General features: G+C 43.3%; 1 protein-coding gene across 15 annotated transcripts in view; it reads left to right on the forward strand.

The window, feature by feature from the left end:
- UNC13B (unc-13 homolog B) overlaps positions 1 to 19778 on the forward strand; it is a 540439-nt gene that overhangs the window by 181566 nt on the left and 339095 nt on the right. For 11 of the 15 annotated variants that reach the window (XM_068252311.1, XM_068252316.1, XM_068252301.1 and 8 more), the window contains one exon: positions 15926 to 15961. The exons of the other annotated variants lie outside the window; for them this stretch is intronic. In XM_068252311.1, coding sequence (XP_068108412.1) covers positions 15926 to 15961 — 36 coding nt within the window. The remainder of the gene's footprint in view (positions 1 to 15925; positions 15962 to 19778) is intronic. 15 annotated transcript variants of the gene reach the window in all.

A 19778-nucleotide genomic window follows, 5' to 3' on the forward strand; every position in this document is an offset into this window, starting at 1 on the left:
CTGGGTTCTATAGAGCCTTCCCGCTCCACTCCTGGTTCCCTCAATCCAGCGCAGTCACCCCCTTTAGCACTATTCAGCCAGTCGGACTGAGACTGCTCTCTTCTGTTGCAGGAGGTTTTCCACTCGGGCTCCCGAAGGCGGGCAGCTCGGTACTGCGCATGCACAGTATGGAGTCGCCCGTCTTCGAGAGCACTTAGGCTTCTGAAGCCTTTCGCAGTGGTAGATTGGAATGGAAAGGCTGCATAAGACCTAGAGCCTTCCCTCTCCATAGGAAAGTATCTGTTTTTTATTTTTATTTTTAAAGTGGATCCGAGATGAACTTTTACTCATTGCATGATTGTGTTCCTTTCCTATTGTTTATAGGCCATTCCTCCAGCCAAATACTATTTTTTGTTTTTGTTTTAATACTCTAATTCCCTATAAACTACACAATTCATGCCCACAGATTTTCAGAGAGCCAAGGCACTTTTAGGGCTGGTTCAGACGGACGCTTGCAGAGCGTTTACTGCCAGTGTTCGGGGCTTGGCGTTAAACGCTCCCATTCAAGTGAATGGGAGCGTTTGTACCAAGCTTTTAAGCGCGTTTGCACGAACGCATCGTTCGGGTTCCGATTTTCACTGGCGTTCATGGAGCCCCTGGAAGCTACATGTTGCTTCCAGGGGCGGTTAACCGCGATGGGTAATGTCCCCCTAGGGGAAGAAAAAACGCAACCGCATCCAAACGCAATGCGAACGCTGCTGCGCCAACGCTGCCGCGACGCCAATGAACGCGACGCCTCCAAATGTCCGTCTGAACCAGCCCTTAGACAGTAGCAAGGGCTCATGGGAGCTCAGTCTGGGCAGGAGGAGGTGGAGGTATTACTAGCCAGAGATTTCAGAGGCGGAGGGGGGATTAGGTATTTTTGCTCAAGATGCAGATAAGCCTGCCTCTGTGTAATGTTCACAAACAACATGGCTGCTGTCACTGAATCACAAGAATGATTCATATTCTGTTAAAGCTGTTTGCAGCTAGATTTGCTGTGTAGACTATCTAAACTTTAGGTAACCTATATAGACAATGTATAGACAAGTTACTTGTTATAGTTAGTGTTTCATCTCGGATCCGCTTTAACTTACATTGGCTTTAACCCAGGATTAAACTTCATCCCAATCATTATCCAATAATATGATCTCCTTTCCCATGAGAAATCTTTACTTTCTTGAATTGATCATCAGGGACGTCTGTAAGGCTGATATTGTGGTGAAACCCCTCCCACAGAGTGATGCCATGGCCCTGACATGGTCCTCTCTGTGAACCTCGTTGCATTGTGGGAAATAACGGCTTTTTCCAACTGCCAAAGAAGCAATATCTCCCTCTGTGCATAGAACTCTCATTATTGAACATTCTGCACAGATCAACTTTAAGGATTAAAAATGTCACCACCAGAGATACATTTCAGAATGTAAATTAGGTTGTTCTCTTTAAACTAGTGGCGTATTGTATGAACCTCCTGACGGTAGGCTTGCTTGTCATTCCTAGTTACAAGGCCAAGTTTTCCGTGGCTGTGCAGTTATTCATGTAGAGGCAGAACAGGATTGGTGACAAAAGGTAGCGTTGTGGGCCTTCAGTTTTGGTGACCCTTGGTCAAGAGGAAATGTCACCCAGCTTGACAACTTGGGACCTATTGCTGAGGAAGTCCATGATCTATAGGCGGAGGATGGGAGGGACATCGAATTCTGCGGTCTTTATCATGTAGTATGCTGGGGCAGATGGTGTTAAAAGCTGAGCTAAAATCCAGAAGAGGCATCCTAGCATACAAGTGCGTTCTATCCAGGTGGTTGGGGAGAAGTGCCAGGCAAATATTGATGGTGTAGTTTGTGGACCTGTTTGCTCTATGCATGAACTGGAATGGGTACAGGAGGGGCAGTGTAGAGTGCTTAAAGAGGAACTTCAGCCTAAACAAACATACTGTCATTAAGTTACATTAGTTATGTTAATTAAAATAGGTAATATAATATCTTACCCATCCTGTTTTAAAAGAACAGGCAAATGTTTGTTGTTTCATGGGGCAGCCATCATTTTGGTTGAAAGGAGGTGACAGAGCATGAGACACAGTTCCAACTGTCCTGTGTCCTGATGACCCCTCCCAGCTGCGTGCTAGGCAATGAGAACAGCAACATTAGAAATCCCATCATGCTTTGCACAGCATCAGGGGAAAAAGGCCAGGCAGAATTCTTTGATGGGGCCTGGCTTAGCTTCTGTGCAGCTAAAAATGATGCTTTGGTAAGAAAGTTCTGATCCTGTGAAACTTAACCACTTAGCATATTCAGACCTTGTTTCCCACTTATGGACGAGAGCAGTTTTTACATTTTAGCCGTGTCCCTAATTAATCAGTAAAAACTTTATCCCTACTTATGACACCCAAATTAAATACATGTATGTTTTTTTTGTTCAAGACAAACCATTGTATGGCGTTTTTTCCCCTCAATTTTGTGTTCTATGCATTTTAGTGGGATAAAGAGGAAAAAAATTGAAAAAAAAACATTCTCAGTTTTACCAATTCCAGTTTAAAAATAAACAGGGGTACTGTAGATAAAAAACACAAATTTTGTTTGGCTATTTCTATCGTTTATCACAAAACTTAGATTATGTTCCTGTCACAATTTATGGTGAAGCTATTTAATTCTGAAATAATGCTACAGTGTGTATTTTTCACTATAAACCGAGAAAATAAAAGTATTTTAATGGTAAACATCAATCTTATTGGTTCAGGGAACATATAGATCACCAATCTAAGTTGCCAGCAGAAAAACCGACTGTTTCTAATCAGAGACAGCAGTTTTTCTAAAAAAAAAAAAAAAATTCTCCATCCTCCTTGTGCTTCCAATAAGCGAGAAGCATAAGGGGAAAAAAAACTCAAGGTGGCCATCTTGTGGCCAAATAGTAAACATCTACATCTACATACATTTTTCATGCCAATTTACACATATTATAACATTAAAAATTAACTTTTTATTTCCCAAAACCAAAAAATTACCCAAATAAAATTTTTAAGGAAAAAATTATTACATAAAAAAACAAAAAGGAAAAACATAAATAGTTACCTAAGGGTCTGAACTTTTTTAATATGCAAGTGATAGGGACAAAATTTAAATGGTGTCATAACCGAGACAAACGGGCAAATAAAATACATAGGTTTTAATTATGGTAGCATGTATTATTTTAAAGCTATAATGGCTGAAAACTGAGAAATAATGATTTTTTTTCCATTTTTTCTTAATACTCCTGTTAAAATGCATTTATAAAAAAACAATTCTTAACAAAATGTACCACCCAAAGAAAGCCTAATTAGTGGCGGAAAAAACCAAGATATAGATCAATAAATTGTGATAAGTAGTGATAAAATCATTAGCGAATAAATGAGATGTTGTTAGCGAATGAAATTGCTCTGATGCATAAGGTGAAAAATCCCCGCGGGCTGAAATGGTTTAAAGGTCTTCGCGATGACGGATGTTAGGACCACAGGCTGTGGGTTATAGCACATGGGGGCGCGTATGTGACATCACCCATGCTGCGCCTCACATACTATAACGTAATGTGCTGGCAACTATGTGGGTTACTAATCCAGAAGGACGGGGGTACAATTTACACTTGGGACAGCGGCCGGGGGTTTCCGTCACATTCGTCGTTCACGATTATTCCATGCCATTACCACAGCCCGACATCTTGCAGCTCGTCCAATTAATACACGTCGCTAATTTCGGCCCAAAATTGGTCACATCGTCGATCAGGCATGCTTTTGGTGGCCACTTTTTTTTTCATCCGATTCAATGATCAGTATCGAATCCGACAAAGCCACCAACTCTGTAGACATATGGCCACCTTAACTCTGCCCCAATAAGTGTGAAGGAGAAAACCCTGGTTGTTAAGTTTGAGAACCCATAAAGTTTCTGATTTGTTGTGGCTGCCCTCCCTTGGCGCTCAAAAGCTGTGAGGCCCACTGATGGACAGATAACTATGTGAATTATATGTAAAGCAGAGTAGAGAGTGTTGGTGCAATAATAATATCCTAGCAGAGGCTCTTACCCAGCCATCCCCCTCCCAAGAATAATAATGAGTCGGTAGCTTTAGCTTTCCCGCCGGTCCCGACCTCACACAAATATTTCTAACGATTGCAGCCTGGGCGTCTTCCCTTCCCCCAGTCACCTCTACTGCTCATTTTAATCAGACCTTGAGATTCTCCGAGAAGCTGTCGTGATTGATGCGTGGCGTCGGCGGCTCTTTCCCGTCGAGCGTCTGATTACACCTGCTGCACGCGGACCCCGGGAGACGGGCGCAGCGTTTCTCAGAGGGGAAGCGAAACCGTGAGATATAAATGATGTATTTGGTGACAATTGGCAGGAACGGTCTCCTCCTCGACTTTATAATTAGCGCAGAGATCTTGTAATTGTGCCGGCAGATGGCTTCTTCCCCGGGTGATGAAACCATATCATTACCCGACCCGGCATCCTGTTGTCATGGAGAGAATGAGGCGGTCGGGGGCCGCGCGGTGCAGCGTGTGATCATGCTCGGGAGGCGGGATGCGTAAAAGGGTTAATTAGGAGACGGGGAGGTTTGACATGTTTGCGGTGACTCGGGAACAGATGCAGCCCGCGAACAAGAGGGAACTTTTATACGGCAGCGCTGACTGGTAGCCGGCTATGTGGGGATTACTCTTCCCTCAAACACGGGACATGGAGCCCAGATTCCTCTCACTGCTGTTTGTGCCAAAACAACCGCTCGTTCACTTGCAGCCAACCAACGGGCTAGTGTGGGATTCAAGCTGAACTGAAGCTGTGTGTCAGTGTGGTTTCATTATTGGTCTGAAAGTTTGTTGAGAGGAACTGTAACCAAGAATTGAACTTCATCCCAATCAGTAGCTGATACCGCCTTTCCTACGAGAAATATTTACGTTTTCTGGAATAGATCATCCGGGGGAGGAAAGGGGGGGGGGGGGGGTCTGAGTGGCTGATATTGGCCTCAATTCACTAAGCTTATCTCCTGTCTTTAAAGAGACACTGAAGCGAAAAAAAAATATGATATAATGAATTGGTTGTGTACTATGAATAATTACTAGAAGATTAGCAGCAAAGAAAATATTCTCATATTTTTATTTTCAGGTATATAGTGTTTTTTCTAACATTGCATCACTCTATAATATGTGCAGATTACACAACACTCAGCATTCAAAATGTCTTTCAGAGCAGTCTGTGAAGTAATGACCTCTCCTCTAGCAGAGAAAAAGTAAACAGTTCAATTACAGTTGAGATAATAAAAGTCAGATAACAGCCCTCTCCACGACTAAAGGTGCCCATACACTCGTCAGATTGGCAGCAGATAGATAAGAAATGCATCTGATGATCTATCTGATGCGTTTTAAAAACATTTTTTACCAGGATAGAATTCCAATAGATTTCAGTTTGAAATCTATTGGAATTCTATCTGATGGCATTTTTTTGCCATCAGATTTCCATTAAGGCCAATGCAAACTGATAAGCAATCTCATCAGATCGACCTACATTTTCAATCCTGCCAGCTCAATGGAAATCCATCGAAATCGATCGAAATCGGCCATCGATCAGTCGATTGGCCAACCGATTTGCAAACGATCAATTGATCGATCGATCGGGATCGATCGGTCGGCCAGAAAATCGGCTGAGTGTATGGGCCCCTTAAGTTAGTCGGAGAGCTTAATAGCTTTTTTGCATAGAGATAACAACTGGAGTTTCTCAACTCTTCCTGTACTGGAAACAATTAGACTGATGTATCTGATCTTAGTGGTTTTTTTCTTAGCTGTACTACACATACAAATCATAATATCATCATTTTTTTTCGCTTCAGTGTCTCTTTTTAATAACGTTTCTAGAGTTATCACCATGGTGATGAGGCATGTAGTATTTTACCTCAGGCAAACCTAAAGTTAACTCTTCTGTCTTTAAGTTAACTCTCCAATCCTTAAAATAACTCCAGAGTTAAAGACAGGCTGTTAATTAACTGCGTGTGAAAATAACTACAGAGGAGATAAATTAACTACAGAGGAGGTAAATTAACTACAGAGGAGGTAACTTAAAGAGACACTAAACGGGGGTCCCTTACCTCCCAAATCCCCCCCTGCAAAATCCGCGACCAACTTGGTCGTAGTTTTTGGTGCTGTTGAGGCAGGGCTAACTGCTGCAGCCCTGCCTCTCAGCGCGTCTATCAGCGGCGCATCGCCGCCTCTCCCCCGCCCCTCTCAGTCTTCCTTCGCCTTCTGCGGCCATTAGCCTTGCCTCACCAGGAAGAGATCCCCGGGACTCCACGAGGGGATTTGGGAGGTAAGGGACCCCCGTTCAGCCGCAGGATGAATATAAGCTCTGAAGCGAGATTTATTCTCGCTTCAGAGTCTCTTTAAAGGGAAGGTTCAGGGAACTCTTGAAAAAAATAAAAATCCCTATCCACTTACCTGGGGCTTCCTCCAGCCCGTGGCAGGCAGGAGGTGCCCTCGCCGCCGCTCCAGAGTCTTCCGGTCGTCTTCGGTGGCCGACCTGACCTGGCCAGGCCGGCTGCCAGGTCGGGCTCTTCTGCGCTCCATGGCCGGGCTCTTCTGCGTCCCACGCCGGCGCGCTGACGTCATCGGACGTCCTCCGGGCTGTACTGCGCAGGCGCAGTAGTTCTGCGCCTGCGCAGTACAGCCCGGAGGACGTCCGATGACGTCAGCGCGCCCGCGTGGGACGCAGAAGAGCCTGGCCATGGAGCGCAGAAGAGCCCGACCTGGCAGCCGGCCTGGCCAGGTCGGGTCGGCCACCGAAGACGACCGGACGCCTCTGGAGCGGCGGCGAGGGCACCTCCTGCCTGCCACGGGCTGGAGGAAGCCCCAGGTAAGTGGATAGCGATTTTTATTTTTTTGAAGAGTTCCCTGAACCTTCCCTTTAAGGAATGAAGAGATAAGATAACTCTCTTACTGTGTGGAGGTAAGTTTTCTCTTGCCTTATTATCTCCAGCATGATCTTAGTGAATTGAGGCCATTGTAGTGAAACCCCTCCCCCACAGTGTGATGTCCTCATGACCATGGTCCTGACAGTTTGCTGCCTGTGAACCCTGTTGCATTATGGGAAATAACTGCTTTTTCCAACTGCCAAACAATAGCCCATATGCAATTCCAGTTTTATCCTGGGAGATCATTTTTCATCTTCTATTTAAAATACCTTTCCAGCACTTTTCAACTGAAAAAGTACCGAGAAGTAAGTGCAAAAGTACTATCAAAATTATTTTGAGTATTTTCTTGCTGGTGGCTTAAAAAAGCATTTTATTGATAAATGTAAAATATCACCTAAGAGAAAACTGAAAAAGTGAATTGCATATGGCCCAATATCTCCCCTCTGTGCATAAGGTGGCCATACACTTGTAGATTTGCAGCAGAGTCGACCATCAGACAGATTTCTGTCACATGCCTGTCATGTTGAATCTGACAGGAATCTGTCTGATGTGTGCCACATGCTAGAAACAGATTTCCAATAGATTTCAAAATGAAATCTATTGGAAATCTATCTAAATGCAGTATTGGACCATTAGATCCAATGCCAGCAGCAGATCGACCTAGATTTTCCATCCTGTCAGATCAAATCGATCGAAATCGGCCACAAATCGATTGATAGAATCTATTTCCGTTCGATGACTGAAATCGACCAGTGTATGAGCCCCTACAGAACTCTCTGTAACAAACATTCTGTACAGATCACCTGGCAGGACTAATGATGTCACCACCAGTGATACATTTCAGAATGTAAATCAGGAAGAGGAAAGATTTTACAAACACTGACTAAATCTATATATGAATATTGTAAACAGTAAGCAGTTTTATTCATTATGTTATTTGCACTACAGTTCCTTAATCTCTTCAGTGTTGTGGCAGGATCATATACTGATATCTTGCCTATACTGACACTGTGGTTCCCCCTGAGATACAATGGTCATTTCCAGGGTCGGCATTAGTTTCTCTAGCACTGGAGGTGGAGATTCCAAAGCACCCCCCCCCCAAATTGTGCCCACCCCACTGCAGGTAGCAGATGTTCCCCCCAGTATTAGCTGGCCCCCTCCCAAGTTTAGATAGTACAGTAGATTCTCTGTTATGCGGCAATGACAGGGATCGGCAGATGCCAGAAAAGTGTGTTTTTTGGTTGCTTGAGGCTCAATGATAAAAATAGACCGAGCTAATACAGTACAACACCCCACTCTGTATGCATACCACAAATGCTGTATTACTGTATTTTTTGGACCATAAGACGCACCTAGGTTTGGAGGACACAAACCAGGGGAAAAATATATACTAAACCTGGTGCATCCATGGTGAAGGGGCATCTTGTGGAGTATGCCCCCTTTGTACCTCTTGTGTCTCCCTGTGTCCTTCTCATGTTTCCCTTGTGTCCTCCTTTATGCCCCTTTGTGTCCCCCTGTGTCGTCCTCTGCATGGGCACAGTACAGGGAGTCCCTGACATTGTGACGAGCTGGAGGTTCATATTGGCATACATTTGAAATCGGCGCCGGTAGACTTGGGCGCAGGATACAGCCGGTAAGAGGCTGATCCTGCTTCTGCACAAGTCCGGGCCGTTTTAATTACTATTCCCCCTCCGGCCGCCATGGATAGTGGGGGAATGATATCATTTGCTTCCAGCGATTGCTGGAGGCTGAATTATTGTGATTTTTAAGCAACCTCGGCTCTGTCTTCTGACAGCGCCGACGTTACTGAGCGCTGCTTAGTTGTGATTCCCTTTATAGTTTATAGTGGCGCCGGCTGCGCCCAAATCTAGCAGCGCCGAAAAGCACTGCTCCGTCGTATTGGCAGGCAGTCACAAGCTGGGGACTCCCTGCATTTGGACTGTAAGACGCAGTGACTTTTTTTTCCCACTGTTGGGGTAGAAGTGAGTCTTACAGTCCAAATAATACAGTAAATGTTAAAATACAGTAACAGAAACTATATTAACCTTGCGGGAGCCGTGGAACCCAGTTTTTAAGCACATCAGAACCCCCAAACAGCCTTAAAGGAATACGATCAATACCCAAGTGTTGTAAAATGACAATGTACAAATAATCCCTAAGTAGCTGTGTAAACATTTTCCTACTTTTCATGTTAAATATCAGAGGCAAAAGCTTTAACTTATTGAGGGTAGGATTTAGCTTTATTGGGACAAATCAATTGCAGAAGGGGTGTCTGCTTCAATGCACAGCCAGAGTTGTATATCAGACTACAGAGTATTTTTCACTGAAATCAAAAACAGTATCAGAAGTTGTGACAATTACAAATGTTAACAAGTTAAATTTCCTCTGCTCTCTTAGCACACTTCAGTCAGAAACACAGGACACAGGATCTGCAGCTGTGGGGAGCTTTCTCTCTCTCTCACACACAAAGTTTCACACAGGGTTAACTGATGAAGTGTGAGGGGAATTCCCCCTCCCTTCATGGCTCAGTGTGCCATGAAGTTTTGGCATCAGTAAAATGTGAAAGTATTTTGAGAACGGTAAACAAACAGGTTGCCAGTGAAATGTATACACCAGTACTTGGCAGCACTTCCCAAACAATTCCTATCTCAATTGAAAAAAAAGATTACATCAATAGTGTTCCTTTAATTTGTCCTTCACCACTGTGAGTGTTGCGGGCAATCTGTGCTGGTTGGTTGAGACTGCTGGTTAGTTGAGTTGCAGATTACTAGAACTCTACTGTATTAGCTAGCCTCCCTCCCCAGCTTAGGTAGCCAGATAAACTTGCAGCAACAGATAGCCACCCTCCCCAGGTTAGTTGGGCAGATGTATCCCCTGTACTAGGCAGATACCCCCAGCAGGGCCGGTTTAAGCAACAATGGGGCCCCAGGGCAAAATAAACCTGGGGGGCCCCCCCAACATATACCCCGGAACAAAAATCTGCATTAGGGGACCTTTTTTGCAGCTGGTATAGTCAGGATGTGAAGTCCCAATCGGTCGGAGCTCCACATTCTGGCTATCCCAGCCTGCATGGGGGACAAGGGGTTAAAAAGTTTCAGGAGTAGGGACCCCACATACATTTTTTTTTTTAAATTCCCACACTCTAAACATAAAAAAAAAATTGGGAAAATAGGAAAAAATGGCAGGGATCTTCATACAGCCATATTGCGGCTGTATAGCGATCCCTGGCCAAAGCGCTGCGGCTGCGTATAGACCCCCTGGAAACCCCGTCAGGAAATGTATTGCCCTTTCTTTTGATACATGTAAAATTACACTACCGTTGGGTTTGCTACTAAAAGTGACATTTACCGCATTTAAAAGTATACCTTTTTCCTTCGAAACTTTAAAATCGATTTTCTCAAAAACTATAAGGTCTTTTTGAAAAAATTGTTTTTTCCTCTTATTCCTAATGATCTCCTTAACATATCCTGCAAATTTATGGTTTCTAGCATTTAAGGTGGATTTGCTATTAACCATTAAAGTCAGCAGGTTTTTAAATGTGTATTTTTTTTCCTTTGAAACTTTAAAATCGATTTTCTCAAAAACTATAAGGTCGATTTGAATTTTTTTTCCTCTTGTAGCCACTGGGGGCCCCTACAAGCTCTGGGGCCCTGGGGCAGCTGCCTCCTTTGCCTCTATGGTAGCGCCGGCCCTGACCCCCAGGTTAGATTACTAGATGTCCTCCTAGTAATAGGTAGGTGCCTTCCCCCCTGTGTAGATAGCTGTAAAAGTGCTCCTCTCCTCTCTGCGTTGTGATCTTCAGCCTGTCTCTGGCTCGCAGCATCTCCTCTCTTCTCCCTCTAGTGATGCACGTAATGATAGATGCCACTAGAGGGGGCTGAGAGAGGAACTGCAGTGAAAACAACATAATGAATAAAAATGCTTTTTTTTTTTTTTTTTTTTACACAATATTCATTTGTAAATGTAATCACTTTTTGCCCATTGTAGACTCTTTCCTCTCCCTGATTTACATTCTGAAATGTATCCCTGGTGGTGACATCTTTAGTCCTGCCAGGTGATCTGTACGGAATGTTCGTTACTGAGAGTTCTATGCACAGAGGGAGATACTGCTTGCTTGGAAGTTGGAAACGGCCTTATTTCCCAGAATGCAATGAGGTTCACAGACAGGAAGCTGTCAGGACCATGGTCATGACATTACACTGTGGGAGGGGTTTCACCACAATATCAGCCACACAGACCCCCACACAGATGATCTCTTTGAGAAAAGGTAAATATTTCTTATGGAAAAGGGGGTATCTGCTACTAATTGGGATGAAGGTCTATCCTTGGTTAAAGCTTGCTCTAAGATCCCGGCGCAGGCAGGGCCGGATTTCGGCCAAGGCCAACTAGGCCATGGCCTAGGGCACCACAGGAGCAAGGGCACCAAAGCAGCAGGCTAAACTGGTGATGCAGGGAGATCAGGTGAGCGCCTGACTGTGGTACTCTGCTGCCAGCCGCCTGCGCAGCAGCCACCTTGCTCTCTGTGCACGTTTGCATTATGGCCGGCGGCTATGGACTTGGGCAGCATTGGAGACGGAAAGGAAGAGGAAGCTTCTGCACTGGAGATGAGCGGAGAAATGAGTGACACTGATGGCTGCTGCGGTGTAAAGGTGAGCTGGCTACCTATACTGAAGGAGGGGGGGATTGAGGGAGCCATCTGGCTACCTATACTGGAGGGAAAGGGGGAGGGGTCATCTGGCTACCTATACTGGAGGGAAGGAGGGAGTAGTCATCTCGTTACCTATACTGAAGGGGGTGGCTGGTGACAGTGGCTTTGGGTGGTAAAGAGAGGTGAACAGCACTTTTACAGCTCCTCTTGTGACACTGCATATGACGGGGCGAGGGGTGGTACGTGGGAAGGGGTAAGGTGCACCCTCATGTCTGTGCATCCAGAGGCTGGTTCCACCCCATTTCCAACACTCTACCTAAAAAAAAAAAAAGTTATGGCCACGGTGTAATCATGACCTCATAACTTCTAGTCTGTATTAAAACTAGTGCTGCTACCCTGTCCTCTTCTTAGTTTTCTCTTTAACCTTGATTTTCCCTACATGAAAATGCAACCGTATAGTGGAAACCTAGCCTGATCATATGCGTCTCTCTTTCAACCCCCCCCTAATCTCCGAATCCATACATTTAGCACTGCCTAAGCAAAACATTAACATTAACATGGGGAAGGGGAGTTGTGGGAATAAGGGAAAAGGGTAGGTTAGGGTATACAGTCCATAAGGGTGTGGAAGATATAATCAACTGTATGGGGTCTGGGATATACAGTCCATAAGGGAGGGAGGTATAGGGAACAGTATAAGGGGTATAAAGTCCAGGGGGGGTATCGTGTTCCTCTCAGTTGGTGGCAGGTAGCGACATAATGGGGCAGCTATTTGCACGGTTGTTTCCTCTTCCCCCAGTAGGATGTAGAGATTCCTCTCCATCTGTGGAGGTGAGATCTGGGATGTGGGCGGAGAGTCTTGGGAAGTAGGCGGTCCTCACAGGTGCGTATTTTCTGTAGTGTAGCAGGAAGTGGGCCTCATCCTCCAGGGCTCCTGGTCACACTGCCTGCATGGTCACTCCTCTCCTCCACCCTGTATACCTTTCTTCCCTACCTTCTCTCCTCCCTCCATCAATTTCTTCTTTCTTATATATATATATATATATATATATATATATATATATATATATATATATATATATATATATATATATATATATATATATATATATATATATATATATATATATATATATATATATATATATATATTCTTGTGTCATAATTCAGGCCCTGACCCGGCACTTTCTGCAGTTCAATCAGTTGCCATGGAAACTGCCTCTTAATTGTCTCCTTGTCCTCAGTACAATACCACCAGTTAATTTTATTTTCCGCTGAAAGACCTTTTTGAAAAGTACGATAAAAATGCAAAGAGCCTTTTCATCTCCGGAGCCGTCGCTGGTTATTTCCCTGTTTGAAGGGCAGAAAGAGAATAACTCCATATTCCGGCTACCAGTAAAGCGTTAACAATGGTTTCCTTTCCTACAAGTGCTCTGGGTGTTCCAGTTGCCATGGTGATGCAATAAGTTGGTATCATGCACCAAAGTTCTTTTTTTTTTTTTTTCTTTGCTTCTTGCACGGCAAACTTACGGTTTTTCCTTCTGTTCGTGATGATTGTTTCATGAAAGAGGTGGCGTCCGTTGTGAAAGCTGAAATCCAGATGTACGGGCAAAGAAATGATCCTATAGCTCAACCGTCAACTGCACAAGCTTACGAGGGAGGCTAAAAAGGCCACATTTAAAACAACCCTGGAGTGAGGTGTAAAAAAAAAAAATGGATACCTATGTAGAGAGAGAAGTCTGTTGATCCCATAGAACCCTCAATCCGTGTCCTCCTTCCCCTGCTGTCCTCTCAGTGAAATAATGCGACCTCCCCGTCGAATAGGTATTCGGAAGAACTTGTTGTCCCTGAGTACAGATCAGAAGCGCTCAGGGGCACAAGTACTTCTGAAGCCTCCTGAGGAATCTCAAAGCTGCTAATTTTGAACAGGGGACAGAGGGGGAACAAGCTAACAGAGAGAGGACCGGGAAGGCCTTGGGATCCAGAACCTTCCTTCTACATAGGGAAGTAACTTTTTGGTTTTTTTTAGAATAGAAAAAAATAAAGGCTAGTCGCCTATGGAGTGGGTAGCCTCTGGATCCCATTGAGCCTTTCCATTCCTCGCTCGCTGCCCTCATTCTTCCGATTTCCCCAGTTTAATCTCTCCCCACCCCTCCCCTTGGGACTCCCTGGCAGACTTCATAAGTACGTGCATAAAAATTGTATGGTGTGTGGTCACCTTTAGTTGATGACTTTTTTTGAGACCGTTACACACCACAAACTTTTACTTAAATGTAACTTAAAATTTGCAGCAACTCTAAAATTGCTGGCAATCTCATCTCATCAATCTCATCAATCTCATCAATCATCGCTGTTGACCACCTTGTAATGTTAGACGTTCACGGCTTAAATGATTTATTTATTCTGTATATTTCTTGTAAAAATCTTTACATGTTAAATATAGAGGTGAATATTTTGACATAACTGGTTTTAGGGCTAATGACCCTGAACTCATCCTGAATGCAATAAACAGATAAAATCACAACAAAGTACAAGGCAATAGGCTGGAATGTTCTGGGGGTGTTGGTGGCGTGGGGGAGGCAGAGCTGGGGTGGTAATATGGTTAGAATTGAGTTAATGACTATCAGTTCACTTCAATTTTGGATGGTGTCCTAAGGGGTAAGGAACTGTTTTAAATTTAATTCTCCTGTATCCACATCATTTCCTGTCTAGACAGGAAGGGGGAGAGGGTGGAGTCTCTGCCAGAGTGAAAGCGGAGAATAAAGAAAAAATCAGAGCAAGGAGGAGTTAAAAACCCTAACCAAATATTTTCCCTGATCATCTGTTCTATTTTTGCGAACAAAATACAAAAATACAAAACCAGGTATAATGTGAAATGTAGCAAAATTTTACATGGAGTTCAAAAGCCCAAAACTTTAAAGTATGTTGTACAAGTCAAAGAGGGGACAGAAAGAGAATCACCATATAGGCCTCAAATAATAAGGTATTAAGGTAGTGGGGCAAGTTTTGAGCGTAATATACAATTGGGTTAATAAATGCCATTATTACTGTATACCGGCTTTCCACTTGAATATCCATAAAAATGGCTGCCCAGCTTGTTTTTTTGCATAGCTCCTCCCTAAGCCCACATCACAGGAACAGAAGATCATCCTACTGACCGGGAACTTATCACACTACGAGCCTCAGTCTTTCCCATCTCGCACTTTAGTCAATTCTGGCACAATCTGTAAAAGAAATAAAAGAGAAAATGTACTGATTTTCTCAACATCTTCCACTTAGGGACCATTGACAACACTGAGAAAAATTCATCAGCATACCGTAATAACTTCCCGGTGGTTATTAAAACTTTTTGATACCCCCTCGTATTCATATGTCTCTATGGTAGGTCTTGTCAAGTTAAGTCATAGCTAATCAGAAACAACTCGCTCTAGCCCAGGCATGGGCAAACTTGGCCCTCCAGCTGTTAAGGAACTACAAGTCCCACAATGCATTGCAGGAGTCTTACAGCCACAGTCATGACTCATAAAGGCAAATGCATTGTGGGACTTGTAGTTCCGTAACAGCTGGAGGGCCATGTTTGCCTATGCCTGCTCTAGCCTGACACTCATCCAGAGTCACTGGTTTGCAGCAAATCCACAGTACACCCTGTTCATTTTACAAAGCCATACAATGCATCTGTCATTCAACTGTTTCAACTTATTTTGGCTTCTTCAGTGGTGGCACGGCAGTAAAAATCCCCCTAACGTTCCTAACCCCTTTCTACGCTCTCCAAGATTAAAATAAAGGAGAAAGCAAATCCTAGAGATGGGCTTTAATCTTCTCATTAGTGATGGTCCTGTCTAGGAGAACTCATGGAGAAGCATGTGACCGGTTTGGTCATGTGATAGTTATGCAAGTCTCTGATTTGCTAGCCATGATCATGTGCTACAGCAGGATGTGATCACAGCAAATCAGAGCTTCACAAATTTATCAGCTGATCTCCTAGACATGACCATCACTACATCTCATTGCTGTTTTCTTTGAATATAATGTGCATGCTATATTGTGTTCACTGCTAACCCAAGTTGCTTCCTCTGCTAAGTCCTCCAGATCTCTGGAATACAGAGCATGTTGTACTACTGACTGTATATCTTACTTGATGCACTGTTCTCTTGTGTCTTCACATTGTTGGCTGTGATTTTTTTTCTTTCTGCCTGTTTATGTGACTGTTTACGTGACTGTTGCCTGTTGTCCTGTGCCGTCACCTCGCTCATTGCTAATCACAGCCGCCAGAAGTACAATACTCTTCTTACCTCATTGATGCTGAAGTTCTCTTTTTCCCCTCCTGTCGCCCGCCGCCCTTCCCAGGCAGCTGGAGTTATTTCGGATGGGGAGAAAGCCAGAGTATGTAACCGTTTTATTTCCGCTCATGCCGCCGCATGCTTTCTGACGTCACGCCCTGCGGACGTTCATGCCTACAGCCTCTTTGTAGTGTCGCCCATCACACACTGCCCTTCATTATGCCATTCTTCATCCCTCACCCTCATACCATCACCTCTGTCTCTGAAACTTGCCGAGATTCTTTAGAAAAATAAGGGCGGGGGGGGGGGGGGGGGGACTGGATGCTGCAGGAGGCGGTACTCATTTTATTTGCATTTAAAATGGAACTAAACTCTCTGATCTAAAAGATTAGCCACAGCATGATAACCTTTCTGGAAAAATAAAATATTCTTGGAGATCCTAAAAAAACAAACAAAAAAGTTTTAACTTGGTTTCACTTTTGCAGGGAGCAGAGAAGGGGTTCATTAAGACTCCTGCACTCTATTCACAGCTGCTCATAAGAAGTACTTAGAGACATTTTGATCTAGCTAAACAAACACAGATAAGTGAATTACTTCAAAAAGACTTTTCATTGTGTGCTGTGCTAGAGTTTGGTTCCACTTTAAAGAGGCACCGTAGTGACATATAGTCATATAGACATATAGTATGTAGTACATTTCCAGTATTATTTTTCATTCATTGTCCTAGTTTCAACATCAGAAACACTTCCTCCATCTATAGATAGCTGTTGGTATATAATCCTGCCCTCCTAGTGATGGTTAGGTTATTCAGAATTATCCTCCCAGAGCATTCTGGGAAACCAAGTGTTGTTTCTACTGACTTCAGATCACACAGTAAACAAACATTCCATAGTTAAGCACCTTGCCAGCAGTAAAGATGTTGTCGCCTTTGATAAATCTACACACAAAAATGGAGCAGAACAGCATTCAAACTGTTAAACACAGCACTTTGTTCTTCAGTGGAAAGCTCCTTACACTTCTGGCAGCATCTGAAGATGTGATAACATTATCTTTTGTTTACATTCCTTTGTCTGCTACAATTAGTATACAGCCAGCAGCGTGCTGACACTGAACTGCACATATTGTAGAACCAGAGAGAGCTGAGAAATGATCACTGAATACATTACACTATATAAATACAGCAGCTATGCAGTAAAATGCAATGGCAGCTTTCAGAGCAGATAAAATGGATTATTGGAATTTGTTATTTGTAGACAGAAAATATTGTGCACAAAGGCAAATATAATAACTATATGGGTAATGAAAAGTAGGCAAACACTTTTTTATTGAATGTTTTATCCCACTTTAAGAATGTAAATCGGAGAGAGAAAAGATTTTACAACGGGCAAAAGTAACATTGTGCAAAATAAGCACATTTTATTTATTAATGTGGACCTGAACTTAGAACTTCCTCTCTGCTCTAAAATATAAGCAACAGCATAATAACCTTTAAAGAAATCAATTTATTTGTTACAGCTGATACAAATCATGAAATTAATCTGCGCTGTTTCTACTTCCTGCTTTCATGGAAGCAGACATATTGTTAACATCCTGTGCTTTCAATTGAGCTTATCTGACATGTCAGTCAGGTGACATGGGGAGAGATCAAATTACAACTTGTGATTAGCCACAGATGAAGGGGAATTAGACTGGCTAATCTCTCTAAATACATACAGGGTGCAGTTCTCTCTGTTTTCCTTCCGTCCTGCGCAAGAGTTCTGGTCCACTTTAAGCTATATTCAGGAAAGTTCTCTCTGAGGTTTAGCTTCTAGGGGTACAATCTCCCTTCAAGAAAGCCCTTTCTAGGAGCCTTCTGAGAACTTTCTGGGAATGTTTGTTGTCTAGAACAGATCTGCAAAGGTGTATAAACTGTCTAACCACATGATGTGAAGGTACGTAGAAGTTTTCAGGAGAGGTCTTTCTGCTCCAAGAACTAAGGGATAATCCATCAAATATTGCATGAGGTAAAAATCTCTGTGAATTGTAATGCTGTGTTGAGGTAACTATTACCACAGGTGTTAAAATCTTAGTGAATATTCTAGCCCCCCCCAAAAAATGTTTTACCACATGAGGTAATTTACCTCACATGATATTTTTACCAAACCGGTTTTGAGGTAGGACAGAGCAGCTGCCTGTCAAGAAAGGGGAATCGCATGTGTTGTGCGATAAAAAGCAAGTGTTTTTCCCACGACGGAAAACCACGCAATTCTGTGCGCTGTGATTGTACATTGGGAAGTATTATGTGCGAAAACCTCCGCAATTTTTGCCATGTGTGTCCCTACCCTTAGTGAATTAAGCCCATTATCCTCAGTGGTATGGAGGGAATCCTGCAAACACTCGCTGTATGAATAATAATTTCCGTGTCAGATCTTCCCAGCCAATGAGAGCGCAGTGTGTGGGGTCAGCTTTATATAAGAACCCCATCTAATAATAATAATAATAATAATCTGAACATTTGTATAGCGCTTTTCTCCTGTTGGACTCAAAGCGCCCGAGCTGCAGCCACAGGGACGCGCTCAGGAGGCCATCCTGCAGTGTTAGGGAGTTTTGCCTTGAACTCCTTACTGAATAGGTACTGACCCTAGCCAGGATTCAAACCCTGGTCTCCCATGTCAAAGGCAGAGCCCTTAACCAGTACTCTATTCAGCTACCTCTTGAGGCACAGATGTAAGAAACCTATTCCCAGGTAAGAGCTTCCTGCAATGGGAATTAGACTCGAGAGGCAGAATGTGTTCTTATATTGTGTAGGAGTTTGGAAGTTGAGTAATTAAGCGCGTAGATCTGATGAAAATGAGCCCTTGAAGAAATGGTTGGCGCTGATAGAGCATTACACGCAGCACTCAGCCTTACTCGTCATGTTACAAGTGCCTGAACACGGCTACAATCATCTAACCTATAGAGAAGAGACAACATTTAAGAGAACCTCTCACCACATCCAAAGTCAAGTACCTTCTACTGAACATGGCTTTTGTTGCCGTTACTGAGAAACTTCATCATGTCTAATAAGGTGAAGAAAATATATTGCTATACAAAGTGTGGGCTCACGACTCTACAAATAGGGGCTCACGCTATTTTTCAGATTCCCTTTTTACCGGTGATGGCTGCTAATCGTAACAGCAATTAACTAGAGATGGAAGAATCCTCAATTTCCTTAAATCCAAATCCAAAAAGATTCTCGAATTTCAAATCTACCGAATCCTGTACATAAGAATTGTGTGGTCGGTGTAAGAATAGTAGTTAGACTTTAGAATAGTATATTCTAAGTCTAACTACTTTTTCTTACACCGATCACACTATTCTTATGTACAGGATTCGTTCGATTCAAGAAAAATCAGGAATCTTGTAAGATTCAGATTTAAGGAAATTTGGGATTAGTCCCATCTCTACAATTAACAGTAGTCTCTCTATGGCAGCGAATATCTCCTCCAAGGCCTTTTCTAATAATCGCAGTGGGCAGGGGCTAGGTTTAGGGTTAGGCATGGCGGGGTAGTTGAGGTTAGGCACCACTGGGGGTGGGGGGGTTAAGGTAAGCGCCGCCAAGGGGTCAGTGGAGATTGGGCATCAGTAGAGGAAGGGTTAATGACTAACAACTTCATGAACAAGTATTGATTAGGCTAGCTTGTTTATTAGCTGATGTAAACTACCAATGCTTACAACTTACAACAAATTTCAGCCTTAACTAAAAGGGAGAAATAATTGCGTGTCTAAGTTATCAAAAATGAAATTACCTAGAAATCGCATCACAGAGCTGAGTACTCTAAACTTCTTGTGGATCTAAAATAAAGACATAAAAAATAACTATGCTTCCCTGGTTGTAATAAAATAACCAAGGAAATTGCCCTTCATCTTTGGCCATTGTTTGATAAAAGTGTCAAGAAAGG

This window comes from Hyperolius riggenbachi, chromosome 1, assembly GCF_040937935.1.
Source record: "Hyperolius riggenbachi isolate aHypRig1 chromosome 1, aHypRig1.pri, whole genome shotgun sequence".
Lineage (NCBI taxonomy): Eukaryota > Metazoa > Chordata > Amphibia > Anura > Hyperoliidae > Hyperolius > Hyperolius riggenbachi.